This window comes from Rhinolophus hipposideros (assembly GCF_964194185.1).
Source record: "Rhinolophus hipposideros genome assembly, chromosome: 2".
Lineage (NCBI taxonomy): Eukaryota > Metazoa > Chordata > Mammalia > Chiroptera > Rhinolophidae > Rhinolophus > Rhinolophus hipposideros.
Window position 1 is genome coordinate 50526807 of NC_138048.1, and position 22054 is coordinate 50548860.

A 22054-nucleotide genomic window follows, 5' to 3' on the forward strand; every position below is an offset into this window, starting at 1 on the left:
CTCCCCTTTTCAGAATCAGATTTCTCTCTTTGCCTCAGTGTCCAGGAAGCCCAAAACTGGAACGAGTGGCCTACCTTTAGCAAACACGTGGTAACTTACGGTCTATCTTTCTGCATATTCATTGCATTTCTCCTTCAACCTGATTTACCTTTTAAATTAAGTCTCATTTTGGTACTTGAATTTTCATTAGGTGCTTCAAATCCTTTTTGCAATAAGGTAGAGCATTATATCTCATTTAGGGAAGGAGGAACGAGGCCCCTCCCCCAAATCTGTGCTACCTTTGAGTTTTCTTCCTGCCTTTCTCAGGTCGGGCTTGTAAGGAACAAGCTGAGCACCCCTGTCTCCCGGTCCTGGAAATCACTGTGCCTTGGCAGTCCCATGCCACAGCGGGTCGTGTGAGCGTGGGAAGCTGCCCCTGGATGACCCATGGATACGGCTACACAGGGACGGCGGGCATGCCAGTGACTCATCCCACCCATCGCAGCAGCAAGGCAGGCTGATGTCACACCCGTCTGTTCTATTCTGAACACTTCCTCCTGGAAATGTTTTCACATCAGATCTACCCACCCAACCGTCATCTGCTGGGGGGTGGGGGTGGGGGGGGAAGGGAGCTTCCCACCCCAGGGCTGCCATCCAGCCAGGTACACAGTCCACCTGTCGTCCTGCCTGCGAGCTGAGCGGTCGGGCTGTTTTCACTTAGCTTCGGAAGTGGCCTGACTCCCTGATGTAATGATATGTCTTTATTCCAAATGGGCTCATTCAGCCAGTCAGTCAAAGGCTGATGGTACGGTGGACCTGGCACTGCTCTAGGGGCTCGAGGAGGAAAATCTTGCCACAAGGCACTCCCGTGTGTCTTAGGATCCAGCGCTGCGTCTCCACACCCTGGCGGGGCAGACTCACAGAGCAGGGAGATGCAATGAACAGCTGGCGTATACACCCGAACTGGGCTTCCCCCATTGATTCGGAACACAAGAAAATTCAAGCCTTCTGGCCTTTTTAAAAAAGGAATGGTGGAGTCTTAAAAACTCTTTTGTTCCCATGCAGGAAACTAAATCAAGACCTGCCAATCTTATCCTATCATATTTGTTCACTCAACAGGCATGTGTTGAGCCCCTCAATGTGCTAAGCATATTCCAGACACAGGTACTGCTCACCAGGCACTTGTGGTCTAGTGAGAAAGAGACCGGCAAACAGGTAGTCGGAATTCATCGTGATGCCTGCATGGTGGAAGAAAGCTAGGACACCTGTGGGAAGGACACCTATTTTAATTTTATATGACACTTTGAAAGTCTGGTAAAGACTCTATAAAGACATTTTATGTGAGACATTAAGCAGTGTGTGTGTGTGTGTGTGTGTGTGTGTGTGTGTGTGTGTGTTTGTGTGTGTGCAAGCGCGCGTGTGTGCGCGACAGAGAACAATACAGCCTTGCTAATGTACAGCTATGAATTGCAAGGACTTAGGAAACATCCACACGCTTCTATCTTCCATTAATACAGGGGACTGACCCCTGATTTGAGGTGTCAAAAAGGAACTTGGTTTAAATAACCCCTGTGTACCAATGGCCAGAAGATGTCACTGCTAACCCATCAGAACCCAGTCAACAAGGCTGTGGTCCAAGGAGCTCCCAAAGACACTCCCCAGAGGTCTGATGGCCGCAGATGAAAATCTAACCAACGAGGACACTGCAGACATGAGGCTTCCTGGGGGCTCAGTCACAAGCCCGAAAGCTAACCAAGGCTGCTTTACACTGCTTATGGTGTCACTACTTGATAAACATAAGGTTGCTGGTGCCTGAGCCACTGCATTTGGAAACTCTCTGACAGATCGGCTATTGCTGCTGGGCGTCTATAAGTGACACAATGAAAGTGCTGTCGTGGAAACAGAGGGGACGTGGCTTCGCCAGCCAGAAGCAAAGCTAACAGGGCCATCTGGAGGCCATCAGAAACTCCAGAGGCACGGTGGATTGGGGCCAGCACTCCTACGTGCCTGCACTTCTGCCCACCTTGCCTTTCCCTCCCGTCAGCTGCACGGTACTCCAGCATATGGATTTTAGCAGAGGTCGCCTTCCCGTATAAAGTGGGGCTCAACAGCTCAGTTTCTAAGAAGGGCAAGGAAATTCTGCATTAAACCAGATAGGATGGAATTAGGAAGCCTCATCTCTTTGTACCAAAGCAGCAGCCTAACATGGCGTTGAGGAATGCGGTGGAGCTGTCACGCATGGGGACCACTGCCCATCACGGACGGCTGCCCCCCTCTTCAACACCCACTGCAGAGCCTGCAGGCAGAGCTGTGGCTGTGCCCTCCCAAAGCCCTTTGTATACAAGCTTAAGTCACAGGGTCTGAAAATCCGGGTGAGAGCACTGCCCTAAAACGTATTTTTATCTTCTTCTGATGGAATGAGTCCTCTAATGGGAAGCCCTGACACATATGACTGTCATGTCACTTTTCCGCAGTGTGTGATTTTTACTCAGATTCCAGTATATCTGTCACCACAGGTGTTGACAGAACAGGAAAAATGTGCTGAAACATTCTGATGTGATGTGATGTTTAAAGTGACATGATGGTCTTTACCTTGCTAAATTTTTCTGGTGATCACATTGCAGCAATCTGTTGTAAGTCAGGGTGCACAGTGCTCTGGATTTGAATTATTTAATTTTAAAGCACTATGCTCATTGAGAAGCCTTTCATCTCAAACTGAATGAATTTAGGTGTCACCTAAAAGGTTAGCAGAATTAGGTTTCTTCCCTCAAACATGTCATGACACCTTTAAAATTAGAACTCATTACTTCCACAACAACCTGGGTGAAATGCAAGAGCAAATGCTGATGGGTCACAAAGTACCACCACATACACAGCCTTCTTCAATTCTTAGATTATCTAATGAAGTATCACTATACCCATTTCACAGGAGAGGAAACTGAGGTTCAGCAAAGCAAGTGATGTGCCCAAGATAATGCATGACTGGTGAAGCAGAGTCGGGCTCTGCCCCAGGTCGCCCGAGCCTCATCAGAACTGTTGACTGAGCCACAGCTTCTGCTAAAAGGTAAGACCTGACTCCATGCTTGGATTACCATTTTAAAAGATTAGCAGACAATAGAATAAAAGTTTGGAAATTAAAATGGTCATTTTTCTAACTTCCTTAAAGTGGAAAAAAAAAAAAGAAAGGAAGAAAAGGCGTTGCTACCACAGGCCTTCCATTCTCTTTTCTTTCCCTTTGAATCCAGTGGCCTGGCCAGCGTGCACTGGTCAGAGATAATGCTGTTATTCCAAGGAGATAATGTACTCCGTCTGGCTGTGTAACAAGAACTGGTTACCCCCAGTTTAGAAGAGTCACACCTAGAGCAGAAAGAGAGCCCTTGGCACAGAAAATCATCTTCCCGGTCACAGGACGGGCCACACCACCCCGGAGACCCTGGGGTACCTCGGCAGGAGTGATCCATCTTGTTGAACTGAAAGTAGCCCGACTTGCACTGGCACAGCGCGACACCATCCAGGTCGGTGCAGATGGAGGTCTCTTTATCACATTCTGGAGTCTTCCGCTTACACAAGCTGCCCGCTGAAATGGAAAAACAAGACAGTGAAACCAAACAAAACCTCCTCCACTTCAAACTTTAAGATGCGTGAACTTTTCTGTTTCAAGAGGCTCTGAGAAGAGTTTTCCCAAAAGTCTGCAGTGTACACTCCTTCCAGAGGTCCATTCTGCCTTCTGCCACTCCTCCCATGTTGGCCGCCAGGCCTGTTTACTAAGCGTTCACCCAGCATGCGGTGGCACAGAGAAACCAAACCCAAAAGAAACAGGGTGCTGTCCCCAACTCCAGCCTCCACTGCAAACACGGCCGTCGAAGGTGCGGTGTCTTCTGTAGCTTCTCACTCAAGGACTGCAGTGGGGAGGTCAACACAAACCCAGAAATCATGACTATGTTCCTGCAGAGGAAGCGAAGGGGCTCGGACCTGCGCAGATGATTCTGTGGAGAGGTGTAGAAGATAATCTGCCTCCCGGGGACTGCGGTTTAATTCTGTCACCTGTCTGCCCCCCCACTACACTGCCTGCCTTTGGGCTTATTCATCTCTGGGTCTTTGGCACCGTGCACAGAGACTGGTCCACACACAGTGCTGAATACACACCTGCTGAAGGTGCAGTCAGACCACCAGTCACCGGGTCACCACCAAGAGACACGGGCAGACAGAAAAATGCATCTTACAGGCTTGCTGTCTCCTTCCCGTTAGGGCCCTAATTCTTTGTCCAGCCCTGGGCATGTGAGCCATGTTCATTTCCCGGATGACAAAGAACCGCTTCATTATTATCAAAAAGCATCCACGTGGCGCAGGTGGCCCCCTCTGAGGTTGCATACAGTGGACCCTCTCTGACATTTCTACAGCAGACCCTCTGAGGGTACAATTTACCATCTACAATAAGCCCGAGAAAAGTGACACATGTAATTGGAATAAACAGACAACAGAACAAAAATATGAAAAAGCCAACTGGAGAGGGAGCAGTAATTTATTTAGATCCATGTACAGGGCAAGGCAAGCTACTGTTGGCAGACAAGAACAAGTGTGAAATGGGGAGAGAGCCGCGGAAGGGCAGCGTGTGTATTGTACAGGGAGGCGTGGTCTCCCCTCTCCCACCTGAAGGAAGACACCAGCCTATTCAGAAGCCAGGTACCAATTCTTAACATGGCAAAACTGTCCCTGCCCAGGCAGGTTCTGGTGACAAGAGCTGACACCCACACAGGGCCCCCTCATCCGCCTCCTTTTCTGAGTCCTGAGAGCTTGGGACCCGGTGGATGGCCTGGTCACAGGGAGGTAAGCTTAGGACACAACTTGAGTTCTCAACGCCGAATTTCCTGTCTTTATCAGTGGAAGCCGACGTGCTAAATCAGAACCTTGTTTGTGTGTGTGATAGAATTTCCTTTGTTTATTGTGAAAAGTTTGTATTTAAGGGAAAAAAATTAAAAAATGGAAAATGTCACCAAGCAAACACGGAGAAGCTGGCACCGGAGAGGGACTAAGGCTCCACAATTCCTCATCAAAAACTTCTGAAGGCTTTGCCAGTACTCAAGCCTTAATCTGAAGAAATACCTCCGGAACAAAAGGCTACCCAGGCTGGCAAGAGCCTTCTCCAGCCTGAGTTGCCTGGCCTGATTAGATATTTTCTGGAAGCCGATGTCACGTTTTCCTTTCATCCTGCCCATTAATCCAGCCTGCTGGCAAATACTACTCGCCCTGCATAAGCAACCCTTCTCTTCACAGAAGCAGATTCATGGGAAAGCAAGGAAAGCTGGCCCTGCCTCTGCAATAAAGGAGTCACTATCTTAAAAAATTCTTTTAAAATATTCTATCATAAATCCATCAAACAGAACCACGTATAATCCCATTTTCATTTGAAGCCTGGTGATGTGATTTTTCTACATCCACAATTCCCATGGTCCTTCCTGGGCATGACATCCGCCAGACAAAGAGAACTTATGTAAATCGAAGGCCTGGGGGATTTCCAAGGACTCGAAACATCTGGAGACAGGAGAGCTGCAGTTCTTTGAAAGGCAAGGAAGTGGATACTTTGTGAATTGAAGAGTGAAAACCTGCCTCTGCAATGGCCATGTCCAGAGTAGCTGGACGCTGCCCATATGTTGGAAACACCCAGATGTCAGAGCCTGACAGCTCCTGTTCGCCATGCCCACCTCTCTAGCACTCAGAAAGGCGAGCGAGAAACCAAGTTGGCAAAGCCTGGAGAAGACCTGGGAGAAAAAACAGAAGTGAGCCTGTTTTCAGCCAAGATACCTGGCTGTCTTTGTTTTCACAGGCTCTGAAAGGAGAGGAAAAGTATGGGGATCAGTACATGTGGGGACAAGAGAGTAAGAGGAAATCTCTGTACTTTCCTCTCAATATTGCTGTGTACCTAACACTGCTCTAAAAAAAAATAAAATAAAGTCTTAAAAAAAAAAGGAATGGGACCTCAGCAAGTAAACAAGGATGACAGGTGCTTCCCTATAAGTTCCATCTAAGCAATCGGAAGAATGGGAGTCAGAGAGAGGGCAGGGCTGCTCCGAACAGGATCCGATAAATCCAAATTATCTGATCACTTGATTTGCAAGGCATGAAACACATTTGCTGGGGACAAAAAAGTAACCTCCTACAATGCTGACCACATAGGATCTACTCCATAAATGTTTAGTGAATTGAAAGGTCCCCTTCCTATTCATCGAGGAGGAAAAACGGGGACCTTGAATCACTGGCAAGAGAAACAAAGTAAAACCAAAGAGTTCTTGCCTCACAGTTTAGAGTACAGCACAATGGAGCATGAACTTTTTAGCTAATTTCCAATAGAGGCTGAATGATAGCAATTTCAATTCCAGAAAGTTTAGCTCTTTTATTTTTTTGTTTTGTTTTTCAAACGAATAACTAGCCCTGAAATAGGCCAAAGCTGCGGCATTTATCCCAGAGTGAAAGGTTAACACCCGGCTTGCAGGCTCTCCCGTGGGCAAGCCCTTGGGACCAGCCCTCACGAAGCCCTGACCCACTGGGGAAGTCCTGGGTCTACCAGCAGATAGAGCGCCAAACCTGCTACCTACCACTCAGGTCCAGTGTCTGGGCACCAGATGGGAGAATCACAGATTCCACATCCTACTTGTGTAGTGACATGAGCTAAACAGAGCCAGCCCACTTTGATCACTTAGGAGAAAGCAGCAGGAACAAGCCCCCTTTGCGAGGAAGTACTTTTGATTCCAGCAGTTTTCCCATCCCAGAGGCGAAACCTCCCCTTTAAGACCTAAATTTGCCTTCTGAACTTGTATCTAATTCTTTTCTTCATCTGCTTCACACTAGATGCACCGTAGAAGCTTTTGACCAAACAGATAAAGCAAGAAAAAGAATGGGGAAATGATCATGAATGGCATCGTGAGCAGTCTGGCCTACATTGTTCTGGTCTTGTTTCTGTGCATTGATAAGTTGCAAACAAATAAAAAATACAAGTAATACTACACATTTTTTTTTTTACTTAAAGGTGTATCACGATGAAAGTTTGGGAAATTGACAAGCACGTACATTCTGTGTGTGAATGGCTGTCTCCTCAGAAAGAGCAGGAACTTTTTAAGGGAAAGAAGAGTGATTTCTGCTTCATTACATCAGGTCCTGTATCACTTCCCTCACCGACAACGTAGAGAAGAAATAGAAGGGGCAGCAGGCCAAGAACCAGGTGAATTTAAGACTGTGTGTGCGTGTGCGTGTGTGTGCGTGTGCGTGTGTAAGCATGCACAAAGGTGCACTCACACGGTGTTAATTTGCTCAACACCCACTTCAAAGATAGGCTGGCTCTGTGATGAGCTTTCCTGGACCTGAGCCCTGAAAGCCTTACGTTTCTATTCTAGGTCTGTGCCTAACCGTATGGGCAGGGTCGTCCCACAGGGCCATTCCCTTACCTCTAAAGATCCGCCTCTGAGATCCCAAGAGCTGGCAGACCTCAGCAGAGGACCTGCAGGAGTTGACACATTTCTGCATCCTGTCAGCCAGGTCAAACAGCGTCACATTGGAGGCCAAGGAAAAGGTGGTTTGCAGTGACATGACCACCACGCTGGACTCTCTATAGGAAAAGTGTGTAGGTTTTTAATTGTTCTAAAATGACATGTGGACCCAGGACTTTTGGAAAATGAATGTCATCTCCACTGTCCAGTGAGGGAATGGGAAAGCATGAGGGTCCAGCGACTTTGGCCCTGGGTCACCTTGTGGCTGGGTCAAAACAGGGCCCAATTTTGTTGCTACCACCCATGTAAGAATCTCCTCCCCTTTCTATAGACTGGTTCACAAGCGAATGTAATTCTGTTACTTACCTAGAAGCATGAACTGTGGATCGGGTATAACCAGGTAACGCTGAAAAGCACACATTTAACTGAAAGAAAGAATAGGTTTGTTGTTAACTGTGAGTTAGACAAAAGCCTTGGACCTGGAACCAATTTCCTATTTTTAGGATCAAATAGGCATTTTCCAGCCATCAAGTTATCAGCAGGGGTCTTTACAGAGGAGTGGTGTCCTATTTATGTTCCCTTCTTTACACGCCTTTCTGCGCTTATTCTGTTGTTCCCTGAGTACAAAGGGAGAGAGGCAGATAGTAAATCAGTGGGGAAAATCTTGGCAGGAAAAGATGTTCAGAATAGCACCCTTGGATGCAAAACATCTTCAAAGGAGCAGATCTCTTCTAAGACGCAGGGTTTCAAAAAACTCAGCAACTGTTTATTTGGACTTTGCATAGTGAACGAGCCTCAAGAAAAGGCTGGTTCCTTTCAGCTACCCCAGGTCTGGCAGACCCGACACAGACCTTTCCTAATCTACGATTTGTTGACCTAATGCAAAGATAGGTCCTCTTCAAAAAGGCTCTCCGTGGGGAATTATATTATGTGGGTCAAGAACCCTTTTGTTCAGAGCAAATTAAAAGCCACTTTCCCTGTGTTTGCCTTGTACCCTGAGAGAGCGCAGGAAATCCCTCCAGGGCATAAAGTGCTATACCTGCTTCTAGGTTCCCCCACACAGGGGCTGGGGACTCCTGTGCAACAGACGGTCTTAACACCTTGACCAATGCAAACCCACCTGTCTTCAAAGCCTGTGTGTCAGATACATCTCACTCTTTAGAAGATGGATTCAAACATGGGACGTTATCAAATCCCTATGGCTTTGAACGACATGGCTTTATATGCTGATGGGCAATGATGTGTTGTTATGTAGTAGTATTATTACTTAAACTGTTTCTCCCTCAGGTAAAAACAGAAATGGCACATTTCAGAACTGAATGGCATCTTGGGAAAGAGCACTTGAATGACGTCTCCAGTCACTGCTTAAATCTTCACTATTTCCTGTCGGGTGGAGATGTCACATCATCAATAAATTATACGCTGATACTGGGTAAAAATTAGCAAGTCAGGTAAGTCACTGACCGCTGTGTAATGGCCAAGGCTGCACCTTTGCATGGGGTTCCAAGCCCCTGTACTATCTTAGAAGGAAATACTGACCTACAGCACAACCAAGGGGGAGCTGTGGTAGAGTGACGAGGACACCAGGTATAGGGTTAGTAGACATAAAGTAGACGTAAAACCCACTATAAAGAATTTAACTAGGGTGGCCCGGTTAGCTCAGTTGGTTGGAGCATGGTGCTAATAACACCAAGGTTGCCAGTTCGAGCCTCACATGGGCCACTGTGAGCTGCACCCTCCTTAAAAAAAAAAAAAAAAATTTAACCTTGCCCAAAGAGAGGTCTGGCCCTTGGCTCCTGCAAAGTAATCTCTAAGCTTTGGAATATCCTACTGTTGTTTACCTGGAGGCCTGGGCCACTCCTGCTCATCTAACAACGTGATTTATGGGGAGGGCTTTGAGTTAGAGGGTATCCGCCAGACCTCCAGAGGGGCTGGAGGCCGAGGTCAGCCATATGGGCCGCTGCCTAGGCCTATGGATTAGCTCTAGACCACAAGACTCAGGTGAGCGGCCCTGTGGGCAATCCTCCATGAATATTATACACGTCACTGCTGAGAGACTAACACTGCATGAGTCCGTGAGGGAACCACAACTGCAAACACCACATTTGAACCACCGGCCCCGTCTCCCTCCCCTCCCCCAGACTCTGTCCCATGAATCTCTTCCCTTGGCTGATTGCAGCCTGGATCTTTTCATTGTAATAAACCATAACCCTGAGTATCAATAGCTCTTGGTGAGATCTGTGAGTCCTAGTGAATTATCAGATCTGAGGGTGGCCTTGGGGATCCCCAAACTTGCAATTGGTGTCAGAAGTGAGGGTGGACTAGTGGACTGTTCTCTAACTTTGCTCTGAGCTCAGGCAATGTCCTTAGCTTCCAGAGCCTCTCAGTTGTCCATCTGCAAAGGTGTTAGCAATACCTGCAACAGGAATGAGGCTTCTGGCAAAGTACCTGTCACAGAGCAGAGGCTCAGTGGATACAGAAATGGAACTGGAACCTAAATTTTACACAAACAAAATCCACAGTCCTAGAAAATGCTATAGCTTTTTGCTAATAGATTAACTCTTACCCATAAAGAATACGTAAAACTGAAATCAGAAATCAACTAATCTCTAAAGCTTATTTTAATGGCAAACTTCAATTTCCTAAACACCAAATCTTAGACTCAGGTAGCAGTGGAGATGCAAAATGTACTATTTGAGCTTTATTTTCATCTCTTCTTTCTTCCTCTCCATTTTCCTTTCTTTTTTTCTTGACAAAAAGTAAAGCAAAGAGGGAAAGAAGAAGAATCAAAGGCCCCTAGATAATATATGCAATGAATTCTGAACCCTGGATAATCAGGGTTAACTGTTACACCTTTGGCATCACTCTCTCCATGATCTAAAACACAGAGAGAAAATCACCCAGCATGTCAACAGCTGATGGGATAGTAGGATTTTCTAGGTCCTTCCTCCTCACCAACAGCTCTTATTGGTACATGTCATCTAAATGTCTGTGATGGTAAATCTGCACATGGAAAAGAAACGCCAAGACACCGATAAAGACTGCACATGAGGACACATTCAAAGAAACACTTCTACTGGGCACCACTCATTCCCAACACTTCCCTTCTATTTCCAGGGGGCCTCTTATTTTACCATAAAGTTTACCTTCCATATATAACAGAAATGAACATCCCGGGAGTTATAGCTGGTCCCCAGGAGGATCCTAATTCTGAACAAAATCTGTTCTAGAAAACAAAGGACTAGAAGGAATATGCCTTTTAGGAAACTTACTGTTCTGGTGATTTCATTTTCAACTTCATGCAGTTCTGAATGTTTTTCCATGGTGGTATTAACAAATGTCTTCTTTAATTTAAACTCTGTCACGAAGGTTCTCACTGAAAATGAAAACATAACCTGTGAGGCCACACAACAGGTTGACCTACGCAAGGCTCTGTGTTTGTAAATTTCTGGGGCATCCAGCTTTACTCCACCTCAAAGGACCACGTCTGTGCATTTCTTTCTCTTTGAGGATGGAGACCCCATCTGCCTCTCCGGGCTCCTCTCTAGGAAAGTGAGCATCTCTTGAGCTGAGCTGAAGACTCAGACTGAGTAAACCTCTGGGTGAGAGACTCTAAGGAGACTTTTGTGTATATGTGAGGGCTGCTGAGAGGAGCCTTCCTGACATCTCCCTAATGGCCTCCCCCATAATAGATGCTCAATAAAGCTGTGACAAAGAAGAAAGATGAGCTGGCCTAAATAGCATAACCCTAGCAGGAGGGGAGGGAGACGTGGGGCTAGACACAAAAAGTGCTCCTCAGGCCCCATAAAATTTTCAGATAGAGGACAAAAAGCTCTCGCACTCTAGGTCTTTTACCAAGTTGATACATCCTTGGCTTTAAAGGCATGCTTTGATTTCACCTTCTCTCTCGAGTCACCCCATTACTCTTGCTCAGAGGAAATGCCCATTTTATCACTGATAAAAGAGTCTTCCAGAAGTCAGTGACTTCCCAAGGTCACCCAGCTCCCAAGGGCCAAAATTAACGTTTAATGTGATGTGTGCCCATCTTCCAAATTCTTCTCTACCCTCAGTCCCCTGAGGAATCTGACATTCTCAGGACAACCAAGGGACGGCAGAGAAAGGTGCCAAACATCTGGAGTGGGACCCCACTTTGGGGGCTGCCAGACTCCATGATTATAAGCCACGTATTGAAACGACCCATATTGGATTCAGACATGAAAGAAAGCAGCCCCATGTTCAAGGCCCATTTCACTCATAAAATTCTAGTTAACATCAGTCGGTGCTGATTGGGCCTGAGGGGACTGGAACTTACAAATGGGTAAGCAACCAAAAATTAGTACAGCCTGCTTTATATCTGGCTCTTATCTTCCTTTATATTAAATTCGAATCTTTCCCCCTGGACAGGGAAAAAAAAAAGTAAAAAAGAAAATAACCCAAAACACAAAAACCCCTGAAGCTGCTCTTTCACAGAAAGCTTGCTTGCTGAATTAAGAAAAAGGCCCACAAATGAGCCAGGGAAAACATTTAACATCTTATACTTACTGTCTAAAGCCTTTAATCCTTATTTAACATCTTTTTGCTTGTTCTACAGTTCAGTGAAGCCAGCTGCTTAGGACTCTTTCTGAGCAGCAGGGAGCTCTTTGAAAACATTCTTGGCCAAATGAAAGCATTTCAGCATGCTCTAATTTGCATGTTCCTCTGATGTGTATGAACAATGAAGCTAAATGACTTGAAAAGGGAAAGATGATTGTTAACACAAAAGACCCGCTAGCTCTCTCCTGATGGTGTTGCCCGTGGGACACTCCACACACAAGCTTCCAGAAGTATTATCCCACTCCTTCGTCTTCACATCTCACAGGTTTATACCCAGACTCCCTGTCTAGAACTATACATACTATAAACGCTAAGTACACATCTCTTCTGAGTCACGACAGTCAATGTGGCCTCTGCTTTCACTGTCACACGAAGATGGCATCACACAAGTGTACTCTCTCCAGGGACACGCACATCTTCACGTCTGCACCGACATCATCAGGCTTTAAGGCAATTTTTTACTTCAAATTTAACTGCTGATTTACATAGGTTATTGAAATGGTTTTTCTTAAAGATTCCTCATTATTACTTTGTATTCAGATTAGGTTACTGTTTTCATCGCTTTCAGTTCTGGTCCAAGAGGTTGAAAACTAATGGTAAGTGACACCTCTCCTCTGGAGAATTCTACCATTTTTTTCTACCAAAGCTTGCTCAAATACATTATTTTATTTGATCTTCACAGTAACCCTCAGTGGGAAGCAGAGCAGGTGGTAATCTGATTTTACAGATGAGGAAATTGAGGTGCAGGGGTCATATGCTGCAGGTGGTGGCCCTGGACAGAGGAAAGCCAAGCATTTGAGTTCTTGGGCAAGTGTACTCTCCACGCTGCTTCAGAACAAAACCATTTCCAATTTCCACTTTAAAACCTAAAACTCCTGGCTTATTTCTTATAGGGTGTAGCTAAATGAAATAGGTTACCCCAAAGCAATCTATTAGAATAAGAGGAATTCTTAATTTTAACTGATGTCTACATTCCTAGATTTCTCTTTCTTTAAATGATGCTTTGACTTGATCCTTGTATTTTAAACAATTTTCAAAATTCTGCCATTATTTTAGTAGAGAACCAACTGTTGAAATAAATGTCTAGGCTCAAGATGGGGCCGCTGCTGCGAAGGGTGCCAGGTCAGCAAACGGAACATTCGTGTTCCTGCAACTGCTCCACTTGACCAGAAGCACAGTATACCCAGTCAGCCAATCCTCAAAGCCAAGACAACTCTGGGCTACATATTTATTTCTTTGTTCCTTGATCTTTCTAAATAAGGTCTGCTATGCAACCCCAGCTAATCATGCCATTTCCACGTCTAACCCTCTCTAAAACCCACTCTTGCCCACAATCCCTTGGGAAGAATGCTCCCCTGCTTATGAGGCACTGTCCTCCCCCGTCCATGGCTTGTTCTCCCTTGAATAAGGGATGTCAAACTCGTCACTAAATTGTTTTAGTTTTGTCATTTGATACAACCTTCTAAAAAGTCTGATGATTCCCTTCAGCCTATAGGCAATAGGAATTCATGCAAATAACACTTTTAAAAGACAAAGACATTGGTCCTCTCACAAAAATATTTACTGAGCTCTTTTTGTGTGTGAAGTATCATACTAGGCGATTTAAGATGATTCAAAGATGAGTCACTTTCCTGCCAGTTTCCTTATCCAGCTTAGATAATAACTCCATGTTCTTCACTTCTAATTTCTTCAACAAGTTATATATTGGACTGAACACTCCAACACAGGGCTATACCCTGTGTGCAAGAAAGCTTTTATGATTCACACACTATTGTGTGACAGGAGGACCTGTGGGCTGGAAGCTTGGCTTCTCATCAAGCAGTTGTATAAGCTCAGCCTCTTAGCACCTTGTCAGGGCCTTAGTTTTCACATGGGTTGTTTGCTTCTTAATCCGTAAAATGGTGATTATATCTAAAACCCACCAGCTTCATGAAACTGTCAAACTGGGGAACAAAACATGACAAATTGTACAGTATGATTATGGCAACACTTTATAAAAATATATCTGCCTGTGGACAAGAACGTGAAGACTGCTTTTAAAAATGAAAAGAGATGGTGGATGGGGGGAGGGGGGTTCACAGTGTGAGGGATATGGATGATGAACGTCTAAGTATTACCTTGTTTTGTACACCTGAAACTAATAAATAAATAAATTTATGAAAAAAAAAATAAAAAAAATAAAAATGAAAAGAATGTGTGATTTTGATAGGATAATCAGGGTTTTATTCTCTTTCTTCATTCCCTAAAATGTTATTTCTTTACTATGTGGTTAGAATATCCTTTGATGTATATTTTTTCCCAACTGCGGGGTGGAATGGGTAAGCAAACAGTGTTATGCACAAATGATGGCATATTGATGCCGTCGTTAAGAAGTTTGTATGATGTTTGTAATAACATGGGAAAATGCTTACAATGTAAAGTTTGTACAAATACTGCATGATTTCAACTATATAAAGATATAATGTACATTAAAAAAGTTTCAAATAAGGTGCTACATCTTTGAGTGGTGGAATAATAGGCAGCATCTTACACTTCTTTCTGTGTTCCTTAAACTTATATGTTGGACAAATAACGGTTTTGATTAGGGAGAAAAACAACGTATGTTACTTTGCCAAATATACTGTGGGGCAGAAAAAAAATCCAAGATAGATGGACTCTTACCCAAATTGCATATTCCTTTCTCCAACTGGTACCCAACTGGGCATCTGCAGGTAAAGGATCCCTGAGTATTGTTGCACATGGCCAGGGATGGGCAGGGGTTCGAGAGGCATTCATTCACATCTGCAGAGGACAGAAAACAAGGACAGACTGAATCAGACGGCAAGACCATAACGCGGTACAGTAAGCACCTGCTAAGGGCCAAATGGCACTAGGGGTGGTGGGGCCCCAGAGATGAGCAGGACACTACCCTTGTTTTCACAGGGCTACCAGCCTATTAAGGGTGGAGGCAGCCACGTATACAGCTAAGTGTAAACACAAGGCAGGATTTGGAAGGACAGATAAAGTAGCAGATTTTGAGGAGGGGAAGGATTAAGGGCTGTTTCCAATAACATCTGGACTAAGACTGGAAGGACTTTCACGAGCAGACATGGGCTGGTGGCACCAGCACAGTGAAAGCCAGGGGCAGGAAAGCTTAGGGGTGTTTAGGGAGCCAGGGATGGTCCAGTGTAGCGGCAGGAACATGGGCAGCTTCAGAATCAAGTCAGACTGTGGAGGCTTGTCAGTGCTTTTGTCTGACATTATTCTGCAGACAACACATAAGCACACTAACTCTTAAGCAAGCAGGACATTAATTTAAAAAAACCTTACTCCCCTACATTTTGGAGAAAAAAGGTGTTTACGGCCTGGCTCAATGTGCTCTTGCCTTGTAGGCCCCTGGAGGTGACTGTTCCTCTTACCTACACTGCAGTCATGCCCTTGCCAGGAAGATGAGCAAACGCATCGATACCCATGGCTGCTGGGGTCCACAACGCACGTCCCATCATGAAGACAAGGGTTAGGGGCACAGCTGTTCACTAAAAACACATTCCAGGAATAAAGCAGTTAATATGTAAAGGCAGCTCTAGGTAAATATTTAATTCTCCTGGCTACTATTTGATTCCAGCTTAATTCTGTTTACTTGCCTGCAGGGCCACACTACTAAAATAGAATGGGTTCCCAAGAGGCGCAGCAGTGACGTGGTGGGACCGGATTCCGGCACTTGCATATATACAGACACACGTGTCAGACAACGGGATCCCTGAACGCAAGCCCTGGTTCAAATCCCAATGCTGCTTAACGGTCACTCTGTTCAGGATGGACAACTAGCCTTTGTGATATTTAGAAAATTCTACTCGCGGCCCATTTAAAAGACATGTGAAAGGGGACTGCATCCCCTGACAGAACTTGAACAATCTGATGTTGTCCTTTTTGTTTGCACTAGGATGCGAAAGAAAAAAAATCCCCGTGCTTTCTGCCTTTGTGGTGGCCCAGATTGAACAGGGGAATACATCTGCAGCCTAGAAATGTTAAATGCTTTCATATTGGAAAAAGGTGTTAATAAAATCTTCCTTATTTTTACAGAAAAAAAACAAACACCCACATGTTAAGAGGGAAAAAGGCCTTCATCAAGCCCCCTCCTGCTGCAAGATTTCCCTTGATCAGAAAGTCTCAAAATGGAATAATATGTGGACCTCTGCATATGGTGCAATCGTTTAGAAAAACAATTAGAGTTGAACCCTGCAATGCCTTCTCTTTATGTGATGTAACAATGAGCAGGGGGTGATTCATCCAGGCCTCGTGATACACACGCCTCAATGTCATCTCAGACTCCCAGGGCAGTGACCACAACTCTCTGTTTCGGTCTGCATAACCAGCACTGTCGCTTCAGTTGTATAACAATTGCCTAATAAAGGTTTCTGACACATACTTAGAAAAGCCAAAACCCACAAAATAACTGCATCACCGCCAAGGAGAAAATCAGTGGTACAATGAGAAGAAAACGGTAAAAATCAAGAGTTCTAACTCCAAAAGAATAACCTCGAAAACAAGTGGGTACACCTAAACATGGGGTTCCTATTCCTCACTGCTACTTGAACTACCCCAAATTACCTGTCTAAATTCAGCATCTATGTAGCCAAATACTGTACCCACGGACCCAATCACAAAAAATATACTAACAGCCAGTAATAATGCTCCTAATACTCGCCTATAGTTACCATGGCAACGGCCATAATCAGCTTTAAGAGAGATTGTGAATTGTGTCCCCTATGGTATTGGAATAGATGGTATTGGGCACTGGAAGTGAAGTCCTGTGAACCTTGGAGCAGGGGCCCCACACTTGTGGAGAGAAGGATCCACCTTTCATTTCTCAGAGGTGCTGCAATCACGGGTGCATGCTTGCCCTGTGGGGCGGGGTGGGGGTGGGGAGGTTATGACCCTCCAGATCCCAGCATGCTGATGGCTGACTGGGCGGAACTCTGCCACTAACAGAGCTCCCTGCTCCAGTTACCACAAAGCATTTCTCGTCTTTTCTTTTTCCTTCAGAATGTCAGTCTCCATTTTACCCTGTCACCAACAGCAGTTTCCCTTTCCTGGGTGTGGACAAGTCAAATGCACAGTGTTGAACATGACATCAAAAGACAGACCATCTTACTTCTACCTTTTCTTACATGATAAAAAAAATCACGCGGATGGCTTTATTTGCCTTGTGCCAGGGACATCAAGGTGGATGTAAAGATCATTTCAAGCACACTGCAAAGGAGCCCTTATTGTACAGTCAGTATGGGACAAGATGAGTTTATCAGTCTTCTTCCTGAAAAGGCCCTCCACCCACACTGATCAATTAGCAACACAAGCTGAGGGCAACAAGGAGCCTGGGCTTCCCCTGGATCCAGGAAAGCCTCTCTGGTGACTGGGGAGCCGCCTGCCTGACTCAGCAGCTCGGGATTCTGATCTGGGAGCTAGAGCTAACCCCTTGTCACTGTGTATAACAGACAGGCCCCCTAACGCTTCTTTACTCCAGTTTCTCTACCCTCCACTCCTGCATCACTGCCCCCTGTGGCCCTGGAAGAGTTAAAGGTCATGCTTGAGAAAGCCCGTGTGATTACGAGGCATCAGAAGCTACAATTGCACCATCTGCTGATGTCACACACGGCCAATGGCGTCTTCTTCTGTTTCTTCAGCAAGAATTATGTAACTCAGGGGTGAGAAAATGAGGTCCACTGTGACATTATTTTATGCCTCAAGTGCTTCAACAGGAAGCATTTGAGATCACAAAGCAAACACTGGACTACTGTAAACACCAGCCGTCGCCACACATTCACACACAGCCCCAGCCCAAGCTGTTCTCCGCGTGCGCGTGCCATTGCATCCTACCTGAGGCTGGCGACGGCGGGGCCGATGGGGACTGCGAGCTGCTCTGAGCAGGGAAGGTGGTGGGTTTGGGAGGCAACACTTCAGCTGTAGGAACATGTGCGGTTTGGGGAGAAGGAGACGTTCTGAGGGCATGTGAAGCCGGACTGTACTGTTCTGAAACGCCAAGCCCTGTGGTCAACACTTGTGCTGATGTGGGTACAGCGGTCAGGGGGATCAATCGGGTAGCAGCCTCTGTATGCACCTGGCTCCTTTTGGTGGTGACAGCACTTTCTGTTGAAATTTGTGGCACTAGAATTCCAGGGCTGGTTGGCAAGAGCTGTTTTCCGGCCACAGTCTGTACTGCTGTGGGGCCAGGCCTCAGAGGGGCAGTGCTTGACTGGGGACGGGGAGTGGTCACAGGGGGACGCGAGGCCTCGAGCGTGGTGGCTGTCAAAGCTAGAGGCATTGGGGCTAAGCTGGTGCTCGTGGCTGGAAGGGTTTGCTCAGTGGAGGACTCTGGGAAGACGGGGAGCAGAGGGGTCCTCGAAGTAGAGCTCATTGTTTCAGCTTCGGGGTCCTCAGTGGGCAGAGACTCCAGGCTCGGTGCCTTTGATTCCGTAACCATTTTCCTGTGTGTGGGGTTGCTCTGGTTCTTTGGGTCTGCTGTCTGAGTATTAGAGAGCACTGCCACAGATGATGTCATTGTCGGTGTCCGAACCACAGTCACAGAAGTGTCCCTTGTCCTGGGTGGGGCCAAGGTAGAAAATGAAGGTGGCAGGGTTGTCTGGGACACAGATGGTGAGCCAGGGGAAGAGACTGTCAGGGAGACTGGCAAAGGTGGTGGCGAGGAAAACAAAGGTGTGGGTGCATCAGGGGAGGAGCCGTGAGCAGAGGCCCTGGTGGATGGTAAGGTTGAGGATAACAAATGGTGGGAGTGCGACACTGAGGCCAGGGGCAGAGGGGGCCCTGACGAAGAAGATGAGTCACCAACTGACCCCGTATCGGCTTCCAGAAGAACCAAGGTGTTTGGCATATTCATGGTGGGTGTGTAGGACGGAAGGTTGGCTGAACCCAGTGACTCAGTGGAAGGCTGAGCATATTCCCCTCCATAGGATGAGATGCTACTTCTTTCAGTCTGAACCTGAGAAGAGGAAGAATAGTCTGAATGTGAAGAGTTTGAGATCTTAATAGAAGAGGTCGAACTCTCCCTTATGTCCAAGGACGAACTGTTGTCGGTGATGGACAGCAGTGCTCGTTCTCCCTTGGTGAATGGAGATGAGACATAGGTGTGGTCCATGTGGTCGCTGGAAGTCCTCTGTTCCAAATCAGTGCCACTCACTTGATCGTAGCTAATTCCAGTGACTGCAAAGGGAAAAACTAAAGTTAGGTCAACTAAACAGATAAGCAGTCTCCTGAGCATGCACTGTAAAACAGACTCTCAAGTGTCCCATCCATGAACACCCATGGGTGAAACACTTCCTCTGGAGAGGTGGTTTTCAATGGCCAGCACTCTGGAGAGACAGTATGGAAGGCAGGAAGGTCAGAGTCTGCCGAGCAGATTTACCCTCCTGTGAGGAGTGTGGTAGCAGCAATGGAAATGGTAATAAAAGAGAAGTGGGACCAGAAGCCCAAGAATAGGGAACAGGTCCAAATTCCTTCCACATGCCTTGTTTGATAAAAGCAAACTGGTATCTGAAAAGCTCTTAAGACCCCAAATAGAACAATTGTTATGCCTAAATGGAAAAAGGAAAACCCTCCCAACATTCCATTCTGTATAATGAGATATTTCTTTCCCAGGAGATTGGCCTTAGTCACAAAGTGGCTGTTCTCTTTTATTTAAGCATCCTGGCAGACAACGTAGCCAATGCCCTAGGCAAGTTGGGGGTGGGGGAGAGGTAAGAAAACCCAGAAAGTTCTCTTCGTAAAGAGTTTGTCAAGTACTTCCTGGGTGGACAGCGAACTTAATTCATCCCAGGACCGTGGGCAGATTGGCAGATGAGCTGAAGGAATGTGGAAAGAGATTCTGCTCATCACCTCCAAGAGCGCGTGAGGACGCCAGTGAACCGGAGACCAGGTGGGCGTCACCAGTCGCAGTCACATTCCTGTGCAGAGTGGCACTCTCTGTTTCTCTGGGAGCCTCTGCAGAGCGCCTCATATCCCCAGATGTTGTGCTCCCGTTGGTGAGAGATCGCAACGTGCGCTCTCCGTTTCCAGTGAAAGTAGCTGAAGTGTGTGGGCTGTGAACGCGAGCTCCGGATGTCCCCTCAGACCCCTCCTGCGAGTCGGCACTGACTCCCAGCTCAGGATTATCTTCAGTGGCTACAAGAAGATTGCAAAGGGGATGGCTGGTCAATGCAAGGCAAGAGCAATGGTATCGTGCTGGAGTCTCAGGAAAAGCCTCACTTCCTGGGCTATGTCAGCCCAAACGCTTCCCTATGCTTTCCGACAACGCATAAAACCAAAACGTGTGGTGTTCTCTGCAGGTGCCTATCAGTGACTGAAACCTCAAGAGGAGCTGCGGATCGGCCTATCTGTTCAGGCGACCTAGATTTATGCGGAAGTTTATTACTTCAGTGAACAGGGTCAATACTGTATTTCTGCTTGGTGATACTTAATTAATAGAGTTTATGTCGGGGAAATTGGAGGTGGCTGCAGGGGAGGTGAACAGTGGGCAAAAGACTAACCACTCTACTGGGGCTTTAGATCTTCTGACAAGGCCCAGGAGAGAGGCCCACATTACTCCGAAGGCTTTCACCTCCTGCTGGGACCAGTGATACGTGAACTGACACAGGGCCTGTCCTAAGAGTTCATACTTTGTCCTAACACATCAGTGAGAGATGGCCGTGTGAGAGGAGGTTAAAGGTTTTTGCTCTGTTTTACTTTTTTAAAATGTATTTATTTCCTTGGTGGGGATGGAACAGGGACAAGTGATACATGAATAAATGTCCTTTCCTCCTTTCTTGGGTATAGAAATGAGGTCCAGTTCTTCTTGGCCTACATACGTCATAATCTGGCTCTACAAGCAAACAGGCTCTTTTCCTGGTTCTTATTCCTAGTCCCAGACCAGGCGAGCTCTTGATACCCCAAAGACACCCCTTGATGGAAAACAGATGTAAAGCTGAGGGTTAGGTAAGCTCACTTCATGACAGGTGTGCATTCACTGACAGACAGGAATGAGTGTGGGGACAGGGATATACAGTGACTTGTAGCAGCACTGAGAAAGCCCGGAGCCAGGGACAGACGGAACCTGACTCAGGCTGGAGGGCTTATGAGACCCATGGAAAGTCCACCAAGAGCTGAGCATATCTGAGCACCAGTTCCCAGGGCAAAGAGGACAACACCTGGGATGGGGAGATCGTAAAGGCTGTTAGATGAAATTTAGGCAAACAACCCCGTCAGGCTTACAGCCTTAACACAGTGGAGTGTCATGACCTAAAACAGAGGCGCTGCATCTGAATCCAGAAAAAGGAAGAGCTCAGAACTCTGACAGGCTGGATGGTAGGATCAGTCAGCTTTGGGTAATTCAGAGGAAAGGGGATAAAGCATCATGTTAACCCACAGTGAGGTGGTTTCAGGAACGAGGCTATTCTAGCACTTTATAACCGAACCCCACAATCTGCTCACATAAGACCACAGTTTCCACATGAACCGACAGAGCATTAACTGCAGAGCGAAGGGTACCGAGAGATGGAAAGGCTACAGAACCTAAGCTCCTGGTTTTCGAAAAGGTAAAAATTCTGAGCCCCACAATTGTGAGGGTGGAAAATGATTCTTTTTGTTTAGGAGACAGATAATGTATTTTCCATGAACAGACATAAAAAGCATGAATATCCTCTCCCCATACATGTGGTATTCTTTCATGATAAGCTTATGCTTTGTCACATCACATCAGTACTAATAAATGCTAATTTTCGTCGTCGACTGGGATGCTCATCTGGGGGAAGAGTGATGGAGAAGTAAGAATGTAAACCGATTATAAGTTTAACTGATACGATAATGCATTTTTGCTTTAGTCAGTGTATATTTTACATTGACAAGCCTGCTGAGAATAGTTTTTTACGTTACCCAAAGACATTCTTAAAAAGGAACATCAAAAGTTTTCTCAAATTGATAAACTGGACTTCATCAAAATTAAACTTTTGTGCTGCAAATAATACCATCCAGAA

The 22054-nt window shown here is 46.1% G+C and overlaps 1 protein-coding gene across 4 annotated transcripts in view; it reads right to left on the minus strand.

The window, feature by feature from the left end:
- HEG1 (heart development protein with EGF like domains 1) overlaps positions 1 to 22054 on the minus strand; it is a 94615-nt gene that overhangs the window by 24678 nt on the left and 47883 nt on the right. For 3 of the 4 annotated variants that reach the window (XM_081068745.1, XM_081068744.1, XM_081068746.1), the window contains exons 6-13: positions 19923 to 20207; positions 17910 to 19250; positions 15452 to 15568; positions 14715 to 14834; positions 10733 to 10836; positions 7827 to 7885; positions 7419 to 7579; positions 3422 to 3556 (exon numbers count right to left, since the gene is read on the minus strand). In XM_081068745.1, coding sequence (XP_080924871.1) covers positions 3422 to 3556; positions 7419 to 7579; positions 7827 to 7885; positions 10733 to 10836; positions 14715 to 14834; positions 15452 to 15568; positions 17910 to 19250; positions 19923 to 20207 — 2322 coding nt within the window. Of the gene's footprint in view, positions 1 to 3421; positions 3557 to 4484; positions 5739 to 7418; positions 7580 to 7826; positions 7886 to 10732; positions 10837 to 14714; positions 14835 to 15451; positions 15569 to 17909; positions 19251 to 19922; positions 20208 to 22054 lie in introns of those variants that run through there. The other variant, XM_081068747.1, reaches the window with a different exon arrangement.